This window comes from Podarcis filfolensis (assembly GCF_964270895.1).
Source record: "Podarcis filfolensis genome assembly, chromosome: 10".
In the NCBI taxonomy this organism is placed as follows: Eukaryota; Metazoa; Chordata; class Lepidosauria; order Squamata; family Lacertidae; genus Podarcis; species Podarcis filfolensis.
Genome location: NC_139612.1, coordinates 32,338,733 through 32,356,471, shown reverse-complemented (window position 1 = coordinate 32,356,471; position 17,739 = coordinate 32,338,733). Strand labels below are relative to the sequence as shown.

Below are 17,739 nucleotides of genomic sequence, written 5' to 3'. Positions count from 1 at the left end.
GTCCTTTTAATTTGTGACATGGCTGACAATGAGAGTGACCATTTAAAGAATGACATCTTGTTTGAGAACAGGAGCATTTTAGGAATAGAAGCCTCTGAAAATTTCAGCGAATAAGGCCTGCTCACTCAGTACTTTCCCACATTCAGGGTGGGTTTTTCATGACAGCTACCCTTATGTTTGATGCATTTTTTTTACATTAGTTTAATCCTGGGGGGCGGGGGGGGACAAAGGCTGTCCTGTTCTAAAGTATGATTTCCAGGTGTTGTGCATTTGCTCTCTCTTTGAAAAGTTGCCCTGTGAACCCACCGTTCAGAAAGCTTTCTTGTGTATTTATCAAGCAATTTCGTACATTTCCAAAAGAAAGTCAACTATGCAGTAAATATTTTATCCAGTTAAGGACTTACTCTCATTGGCTCCAACAAGAAGCTTATGCATATTGTTCCCATCATCACTCTCTCCAAATCACTCTCTCCAAATGCTCATCTACAGTTGCATTGCAAGGTGCTCTTGCGCTGTTTCTACACCTGCGTTTTTTAATTGGTGCTGTCAGGTTACAAGATTTAAATTGATTTTTTGAGAAAGCAAGCTGCATACTAGTTTTTAACTTCTTAGTCATACCATAAAGTATTTTGCTTGTTTTACAACTTTTGGTATCCCCTTGTTTACACTAGGATCCGTAACATCTTCTTATCTTATGAAACAAACAAACAAACAAACAAACTGCCAGTCATTTAATTCCCGGTGTTAACTTTCTGTTAACTTGACCTTTACATAGCCCATTATGTGAGTTGACACACACACTGCATGAAGGGGGAGTGAGCAGGGAGGTCACTGTTCATCCCCTTCCCCTGGCCCTCACAAACCTCTCTCAACCAGGCAAGCAAGAAGCATTATGAGAGTTCAAGGACACATGCCAGTTAGGCGAAAATTCTCAAGGAAGTTTCAAAGCAGGAGTGTGGCTTAGGAGGAGTATAGCAAGTAGAGAGAGCCAGACAGAGAGGTTCTCCATTTCTGAGATGAACAAATCAATAAATAAAGTGATGACCAGAAGTGTCAAGGAGAAGGCTGTGGTTCAGTGGTAGAGCTCAGCCTTTGCATTCAAGTGGACAATGGCTTGATTTGGTAAAAGTCAGCTTCCTACGTTCCACAGCTCAACTCCAAATAAGCCCAGTTTAGATGCTCACCCTACCAATTCAGTTGTGTAAATGGGCCACTCCTCATGGCTGCTGCTTGTTTATCACCCAAGCAGATGGTGTCCTTTTTTTTCTGAATCAGTAGCAATTCCACAACAACAAACAAAGTTCTGTACTCACTATTTATAATTCATGGCAACGTCGACAAAATATTTCCTTCTCTGCCGATACACATTGTCCTTAAATCCCTAAAGCAGATAAAAGAAAATGAATGCGTACCAAAGTGAATTAACAACAGAAGAAAAAAATCAATAATCAAAGTGGTTTCTAAAATAATGCTTATTAATATTGTAATTCATGCCATCTGTGGAACAGTTAGCAAACATAATGATATTGTTACATGCCACTCCAATCTCTAAGTGGCAAGAGATTCCAGGGGTTCACGTTTCCTTTGGAAATGAGGCACAGCAGAGACTGTGGTGTCTTTATGATATATGGTTTATGTACACATATATAAAACTTGCTTTGTTAATCACCTTTCTTTTGCTCTCCATGATGGCTCTTCATCCAGGTGATTTCCTGAGCATGGAAAAAACTGGTTTGGCCTGTATTTTGACGCTACTAAATTCAGTGTCTGGCAGCCCATCTTGATACTCCAAGCCCTGATTAACTTCTAACACTTAGTAAATGCAGGAATTATTGGTGTCTTGCATCCACAAACTCATAACAAGATGTACAAGAACAGCCCTTTACTACAACAAAACTTGACTAAGACTATGCACACATCACCAGCTTAAAATGCAATTATATTGTTCTTTTTCTTATTTCAGATCAAAGCTGGTTTGGAGCGGGGAACACATCAAAATGCAGCACTATACTGTATTTCCTAGTCAACAGCAGGATAGGTATGGATTATGTGTCTGCCTTTATTAGTACTTTGCTCTGTGTGTGTGTGAGAGAGAGAGAGAGAGCACGCAAGACAGAGAGCCTTATGAGTGTATTGTTCATAGTCAGTGCACAAGCAGCACACATACAATGTAACATTCCATATACCCATGTAGCACAGTATTTAATTGCTTTTTTAAAAAGCAAGTTTTAGAGGTGGCTACCATGAAAACCTGTGGCTCTTTGGTAATCCCCTCTTAAGGGGCTAACATGTGTCCAAATTTCATGCACCTTTGTAAAAATACAAAAGGAGAAGCAGCAGCAGCAGCAGCAGCAGCAGCAGCTATAGCTTCCCAATGCAAGTCAGTGGGATTTCTGCAGATTTGCTTTTACCGGATCACAATCCAGATCCAGGGCTCGGGTCAGTTCAATATTGTCTCGGATCTAAATTGGTGTATCAGGGCCCAAACTGGCTTGGTGGAACAGCAGGGATTTCCTGCTCAGGGCCAGCCCAAGGCAAGTTGAAGCTTGAGGTGAAGGACAATGTAGTCCCCACCCCTCCACATACAAAATAGGATGGTCACAGGCAAAAGGTGAAAGGGGGTCCTTAGCTATAATCTGTTAAGATACCTCTTGTACCAAAGGTGCAGGACCCCATTTCCAGGCCCGTGCAGAGCTTGTCTGAGGTTGGGAGTCTTGTTAGAATAAAGTTATAAACTAGAAGACAATGACAAAGAAGATGAAGAAGATGAAGAAGATGAAGAAGAAGAAGAAGAAGAAGGGAGCGGTCAGTACATGGTGGGGGGCCTCTGGCTGGCTTAGCCCTCCGAGGCCCGAGCAAGTGTAGCTGGCTGCCCTCCCTCTCTGCACGGGCCTCCCCAATCCTCATTTACACCTGAGCACTCTAGGACAGAATCTGACTGTACAGTTGTACCTTGGTTCTTGAACAGAATGCATTTCGGAAGGCTGTTCGACTCCCGGAACCATTTGAAAACCAAAGTGTGGCTTCCAATAGGCTGCAGGAAGCTCCAGTTGGAAGCCACGGAAGCCGTGCCAGACGTTCAGCTTCCAAAAATTGTTTGAAAACCAGAACACTCACTTCCAGGTTTCGATCGTTCAGGAGCCGATTTGTTTGGGAGCCAAGGCGTTTAGCTAGCAATGTACAACTGTACTAGTAGTTAAATATTACTTCAACATTATCATCATTGGCACAGTACCCCTCTGTACTTGAAGGCAGGAAGCTAGCTTTAAAGGGCAGGGCTGGCCATACGCCCCACCTAGCTCCAATCTTCCAGCACCTCGCCACCACACAGGAGTAACTGAACTCCTAGTGCAGGGATGGAGAGCCCCCCAGATGCTGTTGGACTCTAACTCCCACCATCCCTAACTATTGGCAGTGCTGGCTGTGGCTGATGGGAGTCGTAGTACAACAGCTTCTGGAGGGCTAGAAAAAAATCAAAGTGGAAGGAGTTTGCACTAGGCTTGTAAAAAGCAAGTCCATTTCTGAGTACCCCAAGCTTCCATTAGGCCTGTTGCAGATTGTGGTAATGATGCTCTAAATCATGAAGAGTTGGGATACCTTTGCCAGTCGCAGAACAAAATCTATGGCATTTTCTTTCTTTCTTTTAATTCAGTAGCCATTGAATTGCCAGAACGGCTTCAGTCTTCCCAGGTTGCGTGTCGAGACCCCGTAACCACCCCCTCGAAGATGAATAAAACACCAGGACACAGAATATTTGGTTAGTGTTATTGGGCAAATATTGGCCACAACTTTATTGGTTACAGAATGTGAGTGGTATTGGCTTAGGCATTGAATAGACCTGACTATATCTGACTCCTGCCCATTGCGCAGGGAGTCCGGTAAGGGTAAATCACCGGAAGGGGGAGCCCCATTGATGCAAACCAACTCGAGCTCCCCCAGGGTTCCCACAGGGGTCGTGGCGTGGCCCTAGCCCCGCCCCTGGCTTCGGACAAGATCCACACCGGCTTCGGACAAGATTCCTTTAACAGAATACCCTTAAGCTTGGGGGGACAGGTGATGTCCACACCTCCCCTCCCCATCATAAGGTCACCCAATGCCTAACCGCCACAAGAGCCCAAAGGCTCACCGCCAAATACCCTCAAACCTGCAACCAATCCTTCATGCCCTCTGCAATATCAGCCAACCAGATATCATTTCCCCAATCGGAAAGGTGAACACCATCATCTCAAAATAGGGCCATCTTGCTGTAAACAATGGTGGGGTGCACAATCACCCGGCTACCCAGCATGTGCACCTTCTGTGCCACTTCTGTGCACCCTATGATGTGATGATTGAAGTCCGGCAGATAGCCTTGCCAGCTGAGAGCAGAAAGGGCGCCCCGGCTTGTGTCTCCGCTTAAATGGGTCCCGGCCACACATCCCCAGCCAGCGGATTGGCTGGCTGGTTGATGACAAGGCCAGGATCCTCCGAGCAAAGTGGGACTTTGTCCCCCGCCCCCAGAGGAGAGTGGGTGGCCACGTGGCCCACCGCAACTCCTCCCCACAGTTAAGTGGAGCAGACTTCCCTTCCTGAAGAGAGAGAGAAAAAAGGCAAGGCAAGAGGTTAATTTCCCCCAGCTTTGGAGTCGTGGCTTTTGGCAGTACGTGGGCCTTGCAGTGTGTGTGAAATATGAGCTGGAACAGTGCTGCCGTATTAAAAACAGGGATGAAACACAAGGAACCTGCATGGAGGCTGCATTCCTGCTGAGCCTAAAGGATGCTATGATTTCTACCTCATAATTATCTCCCAGAGTGTGAGCAGCTTTTCAATTGCCTTCTTCTTTCCCCTCCCACACCGCTAGGAATGCTCATTTAATATCTATATTCTTTAAGTGAAATAGCAGTGGGCATGACTTTAAGTACTCGGGTGATTTTGGAGAGCAACACTTATATGCACCATTTAAAAAGGGGGGAAAGTAATCTAAAAGGTAAAAAAAGGGGGGAAGCAATGGGATAGTTTGTCATTTTTATTTATTTATTTTGCGATACCTTGTGTAGCTCTGTCATACTGAAAATACAGTATAATAGCTGGCAGGGGTGGGGAGCAGGCAGAAGAGATCTATCCCAAGTCTTCTAAAGCATCTCTTTTAAGCAGAAGTTGTAGACCATGAAAACGACCTGAGTGGATTTGCACCTTAATCTGAAATGCATTAGCTGAATATTTTTGGGATCAGTCTGTCATAGTGAAGCGCGTCAGGTGGCAGGACAAATCAGAGTGGTGAATCAGTCCTCAGAAAGCAGAAAAGGGCAATGGCTTGTTTCCAGCTAGATCTAAGGAACTTGAGGTAGAGGATGGTGGATTTCAGCTGAACATTAGAAGCAACTTTGTACGAATATGAACAGGGAAAGAACGGTAGAGCAAATGCCCAGGGTCAATTTCTGGCATCTCCAGGTAGGTTTGGGAATGACTCCGGTCTAAATCCCTCTCTAGAAAGCCACTGTCAGTTGGCATAGACCATAGATGAGGAACATGTAGTTCTCCAGATGTTGCTGGAATGCAGCTCCCATTATCCCTGGCTATTGGCCATGCTGATGGGAGGCTGATTGGAGTTTCAGTCCAACAGCATCTGGAAGGTGATAGCTTCTCCATCCCTGCAGTAAAAGATCATTCCCTATGTTCCTTCTAAAAGCAGTTCAACAACAGTACCATTTTTCTAGGATGCTGGTAGACTTCTTATTGCTGGAGAACTCCAAGCAGAAGCTTGACAGCTCTGGATTTCCAGTATCAAGCAGAGAATTGAATTAGATAGCCTACAACAAATTCTACAACATTGGCCCATGCAACAAACTGTCATTGCAAAGGGGCAGGTTCAAGGAAACTCCTGAAATATCTTCCGTATCATACGTTGTCACAAAAGATCCCTGGATTTCTAAAGAAACCCACCGCCCTTTTGCATTCAGTGAATGTTACTGGAATTAGCATCATGGTTATGAAATGAGCTGAAGGGATCAAGCATACTTAATAAAAAAATGCACCCAGTTCTAGGAAAATACCACTGCCTATTATATTGTACATCTCATGGCTTGGCTTTGCCAACAAGACATTGTATCTCATCCTAAGCAATTTATCATTTCTACAACAGGAGTAAGTAAAAAACAACATGGGCTGCATAATGCACTGTATAACAACTCTGTAATGTTTTGTTCCATTGTTATTTTGTATTTTCTTCCAATGATAGTTATGGAACTGCCTTGGGTGCCATTTGGTGGAAAGAGAGGATATAAATTAAGCTACTTAAGTTCTTTTGAATAATAATATTTAATAATAATATTTAATAATATTTAATAATAATTTGTTAATTATAGCAATAGTTCTAATTACTTGAAGAAGAAGAAAGTTCAGTTCTTTATCATCAAATTGTCACAAATGTTTACTTGACCAACCTTGGCTGCATTTACTGAACACTTACAGGGTGATCTGCATCCAGTTCAGAGCCGTACATTAGAACTCTTTGGGAACATTTGTCTAATTCAGCAATCTTCCTGGGGAACCAAGGAACACAGTCAAGCTCTGGAGGAAATACAGAGTGATTGGAGGCATCAGATTCTCACTGCTTCTTCACAAAGCTTTGCTAATTTCAAGATAAATTTTGAAAGAGAAAACAATAGCCTTGCCTTCCTCATCGGTCCAGATGTTTTCCGGTGGATTCAGAGTTACAATGTTCGTTTCATACTTTAACAACTGAATGAGCTCATTGAATTCTTTCTTGCTACAGTCACAGTCCACAAAAATTTCTACCTCTGAACTCCTTCTCTTGGATTTTCTTGATTCAATATGAACCATACTCACATGCTTCTCCTGTAGACAGAACGAAAGATTGGTTCATTGACTCACTGAATTCATTTAGAAGAGAAGTGGTTTAATGGGTGTTCTGAACAGGATGTAGTTTAATGTGCATATAAAGGCATTTGAGTTAAGAAAATCCTTCATCTGTATTAAATTACTTATTTGTTATTTTTAGTTCAATAAGTGTGCTGTAAAATTATGCTTGTATTAATTGCTCCATTTTATTAGATATCCGAAAACTGTAACTATTGTAGGATAATTAAAGGTGATTTACCATGGCCATTTCTTATAAAACAGGTGTTCACTGTAAAAAAAAATTATACTATTCAATGCGCAATTTATAGACAAGTTAAATTAATGGGCAAGAAATGAAATAGTGTGAAGATACAAGAAAAGTATTTATTGCAATCTACTTTAGTCTAACTGAACAATGTTACCCCACTTTGTTATCAGCAATAATCAAGATAACATTCCAAATAGCATTCATAAACATATTACAAAGAAACAGCCACATCAAGAGCATGGAAACAATATTCTGTTCTGCAACAAAGTAGTTGCTTTTTCACATATTCACTTAAAGTGCCATGTGAAAAAGTTACTAATGGTTGTCATGAACTGGCAGGGCAATGGGGAGGAGGAAGAGGATCCCGTCATGGGGTGTAGTCAGGACTGGGACACACCACGGCAAGCAGGGGGTGGCAAAGGAAGTTCTCACAGGCTGATGGAGGATGGTGAAGGAATGCAGTTCAGTGCACAGGAACCAGAGCAGCAGGACCCATCACCAGAGGCAGAGGACTCCATACCCCACAAACAAGGTGGGTTCTGAGGCATAGGGAGTAGCAAGAGGGGTGCTATTGAAGGCTGAGCCAGGCAAGAGCCCACAGCCCAGCTCCCTAGCTGGCCAGGTGGAGCTTGCTAGCTCTGGGAGTAGGTGTGTGGTTCCTCAGCTGGAGCAGACTTGGAACAGGTGAGGGAAACATGTCTCATCAAGCACAGGTGCTGCAATCAGCATGCAAAGTATGAAAGGGCAGCAAAGCTAAGGTGCTGTGTCTGCTCTACTGCCCATGTTGATGGACTTTGGCTTGGGACTGTGTCTGGGTTTGAGTCTGGACTGTATCCTGACTGCTGGACTTCAGACTTGGCTGCTTGGATTGACCCTGGACTGTGTTTCCTGACCTTTGGACTTTGCTCATGTGGCTTGACCCCCCATCTTTGGACTTGACATACTGACCTGCTGCCAGATAGGCTGGGGGTTCAGGGCAGTGATGGAGCTAGGTGTATTGACACCAGGAGGATATTGACACCTGAGATAATCTACAGAGCCTGCCCACCCTTGTACCTGCTGACCAAATATCAGAGGGAAAGAGCTAGGCCTCAAATGTCAACCTCACAATCCAGTAGATTCCTGTGGAAGGGAGCAGTTCTTAAAGTATTCTGTTCTTAGACTGTTTAGAGTATTGGTAGGCAAACTAAGGCCCAAGGGCCAGATCTGGCCCAATCACCTTCTAAATCCGACCCACGGACGGTCTGGGAATCAGCGTGTTTTTATATGAGTAGAATGTGTCCTTTTATTTAAAATGCTCTGGGTTATTTGTGGGACAGAGGAATTTGTTCATTCCCCCCCCCCCAAAAAATATAGTCTGGCCCCCCACAAGGTCTGAGGGACAGTGGACCAGTCCCCTGCTGAAAAAGTTTGCTGACCCCTGGCTTTAGAGCTTTCAGACCAGCAACAAATTGGTAACCAGTGGAGGGAGGGGTGTGATCCAATCAATAGGCCCTATAAAATTCCAGCAGCTGCATTTTGTACCAATTGGAGACAGTCTGGAAACTCCAGAGGTATCTTTGCATATAGTAGTCTAATTGGGATATAACTACGGCATGAAAGGGCTGGAACCAGGTCTGTGTTTCTCTAAGAAAGGCTGCAGCCAGTGCACTAGGTGAAGTCAGCAAACGACATATTTAGCTACTGGCCCCAGGATAGCACTGGGTCCAGGAAGACCCTCAAGCTGAGACTATGATCTTTCAGTTTCTTCCTCTTGTCTGGCTCAAGCTTCAAATTAACAGCTATCAATACACAAAGTGTCTTGGGATTTAAATAAACCAGGGCCAGTCCAATATATTTTGGCATGTTAGGCAAGCCACAAAATAGCAGGGGGCACCAGGGAAGAAGGGGGGAGTGAAGCTCTATATCGGGAACTAGGGGATGGGGAAGACACCAACAGCGCCAATAGGTGAATAGAGGTGGCATGAGGGGGCTTGCCATGGAGGCAGCACACTCGGCCTCCAAGGAGTGTGCCACAGCCATCGATGCCACCACAGCGGCAGCACAAACAATGCATTCCTTGGAGGCTGGGTCTGCTACCACTGTGGATCCTGCCACCCGAGACAGTCGCCTCACCTTGCCTCAGGGGAAGGCCGGGCCTGAGGTAAACACATAATAGATCCACACAATAGATTTTTCCAATCACCTGTTTTAAAAAGATGGTTTTGTTTTTTTACCTGGAAAAGTCTGAGAGCTTTCACCAAGCCACCAACTTCATTTTTCAAAGAAAACACCACAGCTGTCTTTCCTCCTTCTGATGTTGATTCATTCTTGCTTGCACCTTTATTGTCCTTTTTATCATCGTTTTTACCAGAACTGGTTCTGTTTAGCTGAAAGAAAATACATTGCAAAATAGAAGGGTTTCTGTGCACTCCTCAGAAAATGTTAAGCTTTCCTTTCAAGCAGACTGTTCTTGCTTGATTTTAGTATTTAGATATCTCCTACAAGAGAGGTTCTTTTCCCTTTTGAAAGGTGTGCTCAGGAGAAGAATTGCAGGTTACAAGCAGACATGAATGATTACTCTTTCAGAAAAGATCAATGAAATAGCATCATGGAGCATGTTATCCTACTGCTACAACTTTGGTTATTATAATTCTTTAATAAAACTCCGGCTTGGATCTTCTGCCAATGAGAAATCAAACTTCACAAGCTTTGCAGAACAACTATGGTTCTTGAGTTCTGCATTATAAACTCAAATGTGAGTCACACATAGAACATCACAAAATTTCATGATTACACCTTTGCTTGATTACCTATTATTGGATGGAAATGAAAATTGCACTTTTATATCTTGTTCTCCCATTGAAGCATTTCCACATCTGGGGGGGGTTGGGGGGGGCTTTGGGTGAAGGTTAGAGGTTACTTTACAGCCCTTTTTGTCAAAAAGGAAAGTGGCACCATTTTGGATAAGCCAAATGAAAGACTAGCTATGATTTTTTAAATATAAAAAATAGTTGTGCTTTAGTAATGGCTTTGGAGTTTGGAAAGATCTTCCTCTTTAGAACATGGAAAATTGGTAAATGGTCTAACGAGATTTGTGAGGCAAGGTGGCCTTTTGCAGTGGATGGTGAACCCTGAGAGACGCCTGCTATCTGCGTTTTGCCTTCATCTTAGAAGTATCCCTCTGGAACAATCCTGCCTTGCATATTTATGATAGTTTTGTTTTTATTTAAATACTAATGATCCTAAGTGAAGAGGAGATGGCAGGTGAAAAGGGTTAAACAATACCAAATTATTCCATAGATACTCAATATATCTTTTGCTGTCCTTGCAGAGATTCAGTAGAAATGTAGCCTTATGGAGACTAAGGCTATAATGTCCTACCACAATGTCCTGCCTCCACTGTGTGTCTCTGAATACAAGTTGCTGGAATCAAATACAAATATAAGAAGAGCTTGCTGGATCAGACCAGTGGCCCATTTAGTCCAGCATTCTGTTTTCATGATGGCCAACCAGAAGCCTTTGGGAAGCCCTGCAAGCAGGACTGGACCTGAGCTGAACAACATTCTCCCCTCCCAGCAACCGGCATTCAGAAGCATACTGCCTCGGTGTCAGGAGTCCAGGTTCCCAGCTTGATAACACAGTAAGTGTAGATAATTAAAAAGGAGAATTTATTGCAAAAACAAACAGATAGCTCCAGACGGCTCTAACAAAGCCTCCAGCACCATTACTCAAGATGACCCTTCTGAAGATTCCTTCCTGTATCTACAGAATATATTGAACCAACGCCCCTTGTGTCTTTTGTTTTGTTTCCTGTCTAAAAGCCCTTCTATTCGCCGACTCCTCGGAGAGATTGGATTAGTACCAACCTCTTCCTTTTCCAGCGAACTGTCTCCTTGTGTATTCACGCCCATTTGAGCTTCCAGCGAGCTTTGGCTGTGTTCTAGCCTGCTCTCCGCTACTGTCTTATCAGTTCGCCCATCAAGGTCAGGAAGAGCCAAATTCTGCAGCTGCCGGCACTCCCTTGTCTGACTAACATCAAAGCCTCCCTATTCCTGGCTGCTTTCTGTATTTGGCTGAAAACCTTCGCTTGGAGCTGGCTCATTCCTGACACCCAGATAGTATAGACAGAACATAACATAATCATCAGAGTTAGTAGCCATTGACAACCCTATCCTCACAAATGGGGAGAGTGCTATTGTGCTCAGGTCCTGTTTTCAGGTTTCTCATAGACATTTGGTTGGCCACTGCGAGGACAAGATACTGGACTAGTTGGGCCATTTGCCTAATCTTGCAGACTCTTTCTTAATGTTCTTGTGCCTACTTCTGTCGGGTGCTTCTCTTTGCCAACTGTTTAATAATCTTTGTGTGGGTTTTGAAGCATCCCTTTCTCTGTTCAGGACCTAACCCAGCAAAAGAACCTGAACCCATTCAAAGATTTCCCTTGTTTGATTGGGACATGTTTCCATAAAAGTAGCACTTGGAAGATATATGAAGAACAATTTTGCTTGAAAATGAGATTCCACATAGAATCATATAGCTGTTTGAGGGGGGGAATCGTTTCCTCAGTGATGTCAAAATAATGCAGAATTGTTGACAGTCAAGTCCTCAGCACTGAGTACTCTTCCTGAGGGACCTGCTTTGATTAAAACACAATTAACACTAAACGTTTAATGAAGTGATTGTTTAATCATATGGATGACTTGCTAAATGTGTTTTCAGAGTTAGCAGCCTATAGCTGGAAGCTAGAAGGAACTCTTCAGGTTAAATATGGAAGCAATGGCGGGGCAGCTCAGGACCTTGCTTAATTAGTCAGAGAGACACAATAAAGACTGAAATGGTGAAATTCATGGTGATACAATTATTCAAAGCCTGCCTAACAGAGCTTCATGGCATGGCTACATGGCTGAAATATTCTGCCCAGTCAAAGATTTGTTGGAAGGAAATTCTAGAAATGAGGGGAACACTACTTAGCAGATCAAGAGAATTCAGCCTCACCTTTGATGGAATTGCCACTCACAACAAGAGCTTGTGGCTCTTTTTAACGCATAACATAGCTGTTAGTCACTAAACTATAAACTAAAGGTAAAAAGGGGGGAGGACCCCTGGACAGTTAAGTCCAGTCAAAGGCGGCTATGGGATTGCAGCACTCATCTCGCTTTCAGGCCGAGGGAGCCAGCGTTTGTCCACAGACAGCTTTCTGGGTCATGTGGCCAGCATGACTAAACCACTTCTGGCGCAACAGGACACCGTGACAAAAACCAGAGCACACAGAAACGCCGTTTACCTTCCCGCCACAGCAGCACCTATTTATCTATTGGCACAGGCATGCTTTTGAACTGCTAGGTTGGCAGGAGAGGGGACAGATCAACAGGAGCTCACTCTGTCACAGGGATTCAAACTGCCAACCCTCTGATTGGCAAGCCCAAGAGGCTCAGTGGTTTAGACCACAGCACCACCCGCGTTCCTACAAATTAAAAGCACAGCCACTGCCCACCAGATTGCAAGATTATGATGCTAGATTCATTCAAGGAGCCAAGAGGCACATATGGGAGATGTTATAATAATAAATAATAATAATTTATTATTTATACCCCACCCATCTGGCTGGGTTTCCCCAGCCACTCTGGGCAGCTTTCAACAGAATATTAAAATACAATAGTCTATTAAACATTAAAAGGTTCCCTAGACAGGGCTGCCTTCAGGTGTCTTCTAAAAGTTCCCTCACACATAGCCCAGGTCTAAACTATATGAGATTTTTTTTTAAGCTCTTAAATACTAGGCTTTAATCTAGGTGCTCTTACAACAATAGTGTAACATGCTCCACTACTCTGGTTACTGCATTCTGGACAAACTGTAGTTTCTGGTCTGCTTTTAAGGACAATCCCACCTATTGCATTACACTACTAGTTAAGAGGTTATAAGGGCCTGTATAACTGTGGTTTTTGCAGGAGGCATCACTTCTGACATATCAGGTAAAGTTGATACAAAGCACTGATCATGGCTTCCAAAGAGCGGATGCAGATACAGGCTGCAACCCTGTTATTTTGTGGGCAGTGTGACTTCACCTAGAACAGTCACACATACCATGATCAACTCCATGTTTTTGATAAATCCCCTTCTGATCTCCTCCTGCCCTGTCCTATGGCAAATTTCATCCAATTCTGTCCAATATGGAAAAGTTAAAGGGCTTTAAAAATATATATATCAAATTTTAAAGTTGACCAACACAAATACCCCTGGATCTATTTGTCTATCTCAGCAGGCTTTAGTCCCTCTGAAATGGGCCACATGCCTGCAGATTTCAGCTAATTCTGCCAAAATGGGAAAAGTTACAACTTTTTAAATATCTTTTCCCATAATAATAAGTGGGATGGGAATAAAGCTTCATTTTCCTGAAACAGATACAGCTTTTGACCCTGAGACAAATCAGGTAGTCTCCAAAGTGCTTTGGACAGGGGCATTTTCCAAAGCACCAAATCTGTGTTCCAGCTGAATATTGTGCTTAGCACACACCCCTACTTTGTGCCTATTTATTTTCCACTGTGTATTTATTCTCACATTGTGAAGAGAGGATATGTTGAATTAGCACCCTTTAGTGCAAGATGATAGGGATACTCAGCATCATTTAACTTGAGGGCACTCAGTGTGTTGTTTCTATTAAAGTCAATGAATGCACATTAATGTATGAGACAACTAATATGTGAAGTAGATAAAAAGCCTTAAGACACTGAAAGCCACTCTTTACAATTGCTAATTGTTAGAAAATTGCAAGTATAATCAAAGAACGAAAGCAAACAAGATAAAACACTTAATCAAAGGGTTCTCAGGCCCACATCAACCATGACAAATTTCCTAAACAGGTTGAGATTTATTGTAAGATACTGTGTGGGGAAATGCTTTTACATATGACAGTGTAACAATGCTAGAGTTCCCAAACCCTCAGACTGAAACAAGTCCCTAGAATCTGAGAACATGGATCTAAGCAGAAACAGCCATATCAGAGGGACTCTGGGGGTGGAAATTTTCTGTCTATATATAGTTAGATATTCTACATGCTGTGAAGTTGGTCAATGCCCACTCTCTTGGAACTGCACCACAGGAAACACCTTGGGAATTAGGGAACTTGCCACAACTTAGATGATTTAGCTACTACACAAACAATGACTATGTGTGGCGTGACATATAGAAAATGAAAGAGGTGTGATGAAGGTCATGTTTGGTGTTTGGGGCAACCAGGATGCCTAAACCTACCAGGACACCTTGCTCAAAGCCACATGTGAAAGCTGCTGCTAGGAGAAATTGCTGTTGACATTTGTATATATTGGACTGTAAATGATGTTTAGCCTAAAAGAACCAGCCAGGACTGAAATCAGGTGAGAGAATCAGGGAGGTATAAAAACAGAAACCTTCATTAAAGGGGGGAGTATGAACACCGGGCATTTATTTCCCTGCTCTCCACCATTGCAAAACCAAACAGCAGAAACAATGTTGGGTGTCTTTGAACAGATCTAGCTTCATTTTCTGGTGCTGTGGTAAAAAGACTTGTCCCCTGTCTAACCCAGAGGGATGACACATTATCTACATAAAATATAGATCATTTTATTATCTGTTTTCTGCTCCATGTGTTATGGTAATGTTCTAAAATAGAACGATCCGTTCATAAACTCTTAACCGGGCATTGCGTAATTTCATCTCCATTCAAGTGGAATCTGAAAGAACCTGTGGCTACTGTAATTGGCTTAAGGACAACAATACAGTTTCACTAGTAAGAGATTTTCCTATTTTGCTACATGTGCACATAATGTAGGCATGTTGAGATGCTGTGTCAAATTGTGGCTCCTCAGGGGGACCAGCAGCATATGCAGCTAAACCAGAATGATTTTCATTATTTCATGCACACAAGTGTTCTGTGTGGAAGATAGAAATTCATCACATTTGAAGAATCCCTGACAGAATGAAATGGTGGAATTTGACCTACTGTACGTCTCTCTCTTTAAGTGTACCCAGTGATATTGCCACCAAATAAAACTGACAAAGGAATAAATTATTCCTGCTTTGGTAGGAAACATATCTAAGCATTTACTTAGGAAGTTTCCAGAAACTGGTTATCGCTGCTGCAGAAGCTACAAATGTAAGGTCAAACTAGATTATATGTTTGCAGGTTCATTTACAAAAGATATACATCTACTAACAAATCACTAAAACAATAAAAAAGTTATGCCTTTCCAAGATCTGAATCACAAAATGTGAGTATCTCCTAAAACAAACAAACAAAAAACACCTGATAACAGAAAGGACTGACTTTCTTATATTCAATTGCTTTCTAATAACAGGTATGTATGTGCAGAATTCACTTACATTAATACATTTAACACCTTGTTCTTCTTTTTGTGTATTTTAGCTACATTTATTGGCATGTTCATTGTTGCAGGAGACTGCTTTGCTGTCGCCATCAAATATTCACCAGTCTTTTAAAAAAAAGAAATCCCAAAGAAAGGTTCATTGCAGGGAAAGATTGATTACCCTTCGAATGCACAGCTATGGCAGAGACACTGGGTTGTTCCTAATGGTCTTGCTTGGCTAGAGGAGCCCCAACCCTGTCAAGCCGATTAAGGCTGTGCAGAGACTGCCATGAAGAGGGGAAATAGCTGAAAATAGTTTCCCTTCTCATTCCTTTGTCAGAAGCCTTACTGTCAGCTAAGGGACATTTATTAATTTCATCAGATCCTTTTATTAAATAAAAGAATTAAAGCTATGTCCACATAGCCCTAAATCATTCAGAAATTTACTTTGGTTTTAAATGACATCACCAGTGATGGCCAACAGTTATCATGCATGACATATCAATGCATCTGAACCAGGACAGCTCTCTCTCACACCCCTTTGAATTTCTGTAGGTATTACTGGTTTCAGAAATAAATCTAACACCTTAGTTCCATCAGCTTTACTTGGAGGAAACTCATTAATTCAAATGTGATTTCTTCTGAACACATGTGCTTAGGATCATAGCCTTAGGCTGTCATAAGAGAAAAAAATTAGACTTCACAAGTAAAAATTATTTTAAAATATCACCAAGCAGATATTGCAAATCCCAAGGTGAGGCAAGTGAGCTTTCAGTACAAAAGCGGATTAAATTCTGTACGTAGGCACAGAACTGAAATCACTCAAAGGATGTATTTGAGAGACATCTCCTCCCTGCAAAGGCTTGTTTCCCATAAAATCTTTTCTTGATTACTTGTGTGTAAATAGGTTGAGCTAGCTATGGGATTGGCGGACAGGGGGGAGAAAACTGCCTGCCAACCCAGCATAGCCGTAGCCTGAGCAAGCAAATCTGTTTAAAGAAGAATCCTGCATGTGTTCCAAAAAGTTGCTGGGAAATCCCAAAGCTGTCTTAAACATCAGATTTATTCATCCTAGATTGACGCAGCCCATGATACTTACAGTTACGTTGCCATGTAGTGGGTGTTCCAGGGGCACAGCGGAATCCAGAGACAGGCCCCTTCTTGCCCAGTATTTACTGGAGAACATCATCATTGCTGGTTGCATAGTGGCCTGTGCAATTTTCTCTCTCCACAGCAGGGGGAAACTGGCTTCAGGTTTGCCTGCAGAGAGCTGTCCCCAGTTCCTGGTGCTGAACAAGGAGCAATCTCAGATTTCCCCCTTGGTGAAGGTTTTTATACGCCTAGGCAAGGACTGATGGAAGGCTGATTAGGAGAGCCTCGCTAGAGCTGGCACCTTTAAAGCCCCACAGCGGCAGGGAAATATTCTTTTCTACACACTGACCGTGCTCTCTTCCAAACGCAGGATATTAACTAGCAATCCCAGGCTGCTGGCTGCTTCTTCCAGATGCTCCTTTTGTCAGGAGTTGATAAGCTTTGAACATTAGTTGCAATGTTTTCAATAACTCATTGCAGAGTTGGCAATGTGTTTCTTTACCGAAGGAAGACAGTGCAACAAACTTGGCTAAAACGTTGGTACTGGAGTTTGATATTTAAAGCAAGCTGGGGCTCCTATATTTGATGCTGCCACAAACAGGCAACATATCACCCAGATCACTCCATCCCAGAGTAAAGATTGCTGATATTTTACAAAAGGAATGAAAGGGGAAATCAATTTGCATTATGTTTGTCTGCTGCTTTTCACAGTGGCACTCTCGATAGCTATATTCCGCTCTTCCAAATGCTCTTAGGAACCAATTGATCTGGTCAATTCAATTAATCTGTGAAGATTAATGATGAAGTTGTACAAACAAGGCTGCTTCTCCACCACCTCTCCAGCTTGATTTGCCATGATCTGGCTACAAATGATAGTTTCAGTATGTCAATGAGAAAATTGACATTTTTTAAAAAGGGAGGGGGATATAGAGGTTTGCCATCAGTCATTATTAGACCAATGGCAGACTTTTACTACTTTAGGATTAGGCTACCTGAAATGTAAATTGTTATCAGTTATAATGCAAGCATGCCCGTGCAAAATTACCTTCCATTATTGACATAAGTGTAACACAGTCTGGAAGGGATTGGGGGTGAGGAAAGGTTATTTTTACTCATTCCCCACCCCTCTGGCAGCTCTCTAAAAGGCTGCTCTGGAGGCCTTGGGGATCCCAGAAAAACGTGAGAGGTGTGGAAGGTTACAGGAGGGAGAAATTG

The 17,739-nt window shown here is 42.6% G+C and overlaps 1 protein-coding gene across 1 annotated transcript in view; it reads right to left on the bottom strand.

Annotated features, from left to right (window-relative positions):
- The window catches only part of TPH2 (tryptophan hydroxylase 2), a 61,819-nt gene extending 45,111 nt beyond the window's left edge, over positions 1 to 16,708 (bottom strand). Inside the window, exons 1-5 of the mRNA XM_083574578.1 lie at positions 16,532 to 16,708; positions 9,325 to 9,477; positions 6,654 to 6,837; positions 6,449 to 6,549; positions 1,314 to 1,381 (exon numbers count right to left, since the gene is read on the bottom strand). Of these exons, the coding sequence (XP_083430704.1) occupies positions 1,314 to 1,381; positions 6,449 to 6,549; positions 6,654 to 6,837; positions 9,325 to 9,477; positions 16,532 to 16,636 (611 nt within the window). The 5' untranslated portion in view covers positions 16,637 to 16,708. The remainder of the gene's footprint in view (positions 1 to 1,313; positions 1,382 to 6,448; positions 6,550 to 6,653; positions 6,838 to 9,324; positions 9,478 to 16,531) is intronic.
- Positions 16,709 to 17,739: the final 1,031 nt, after the last annotated feature.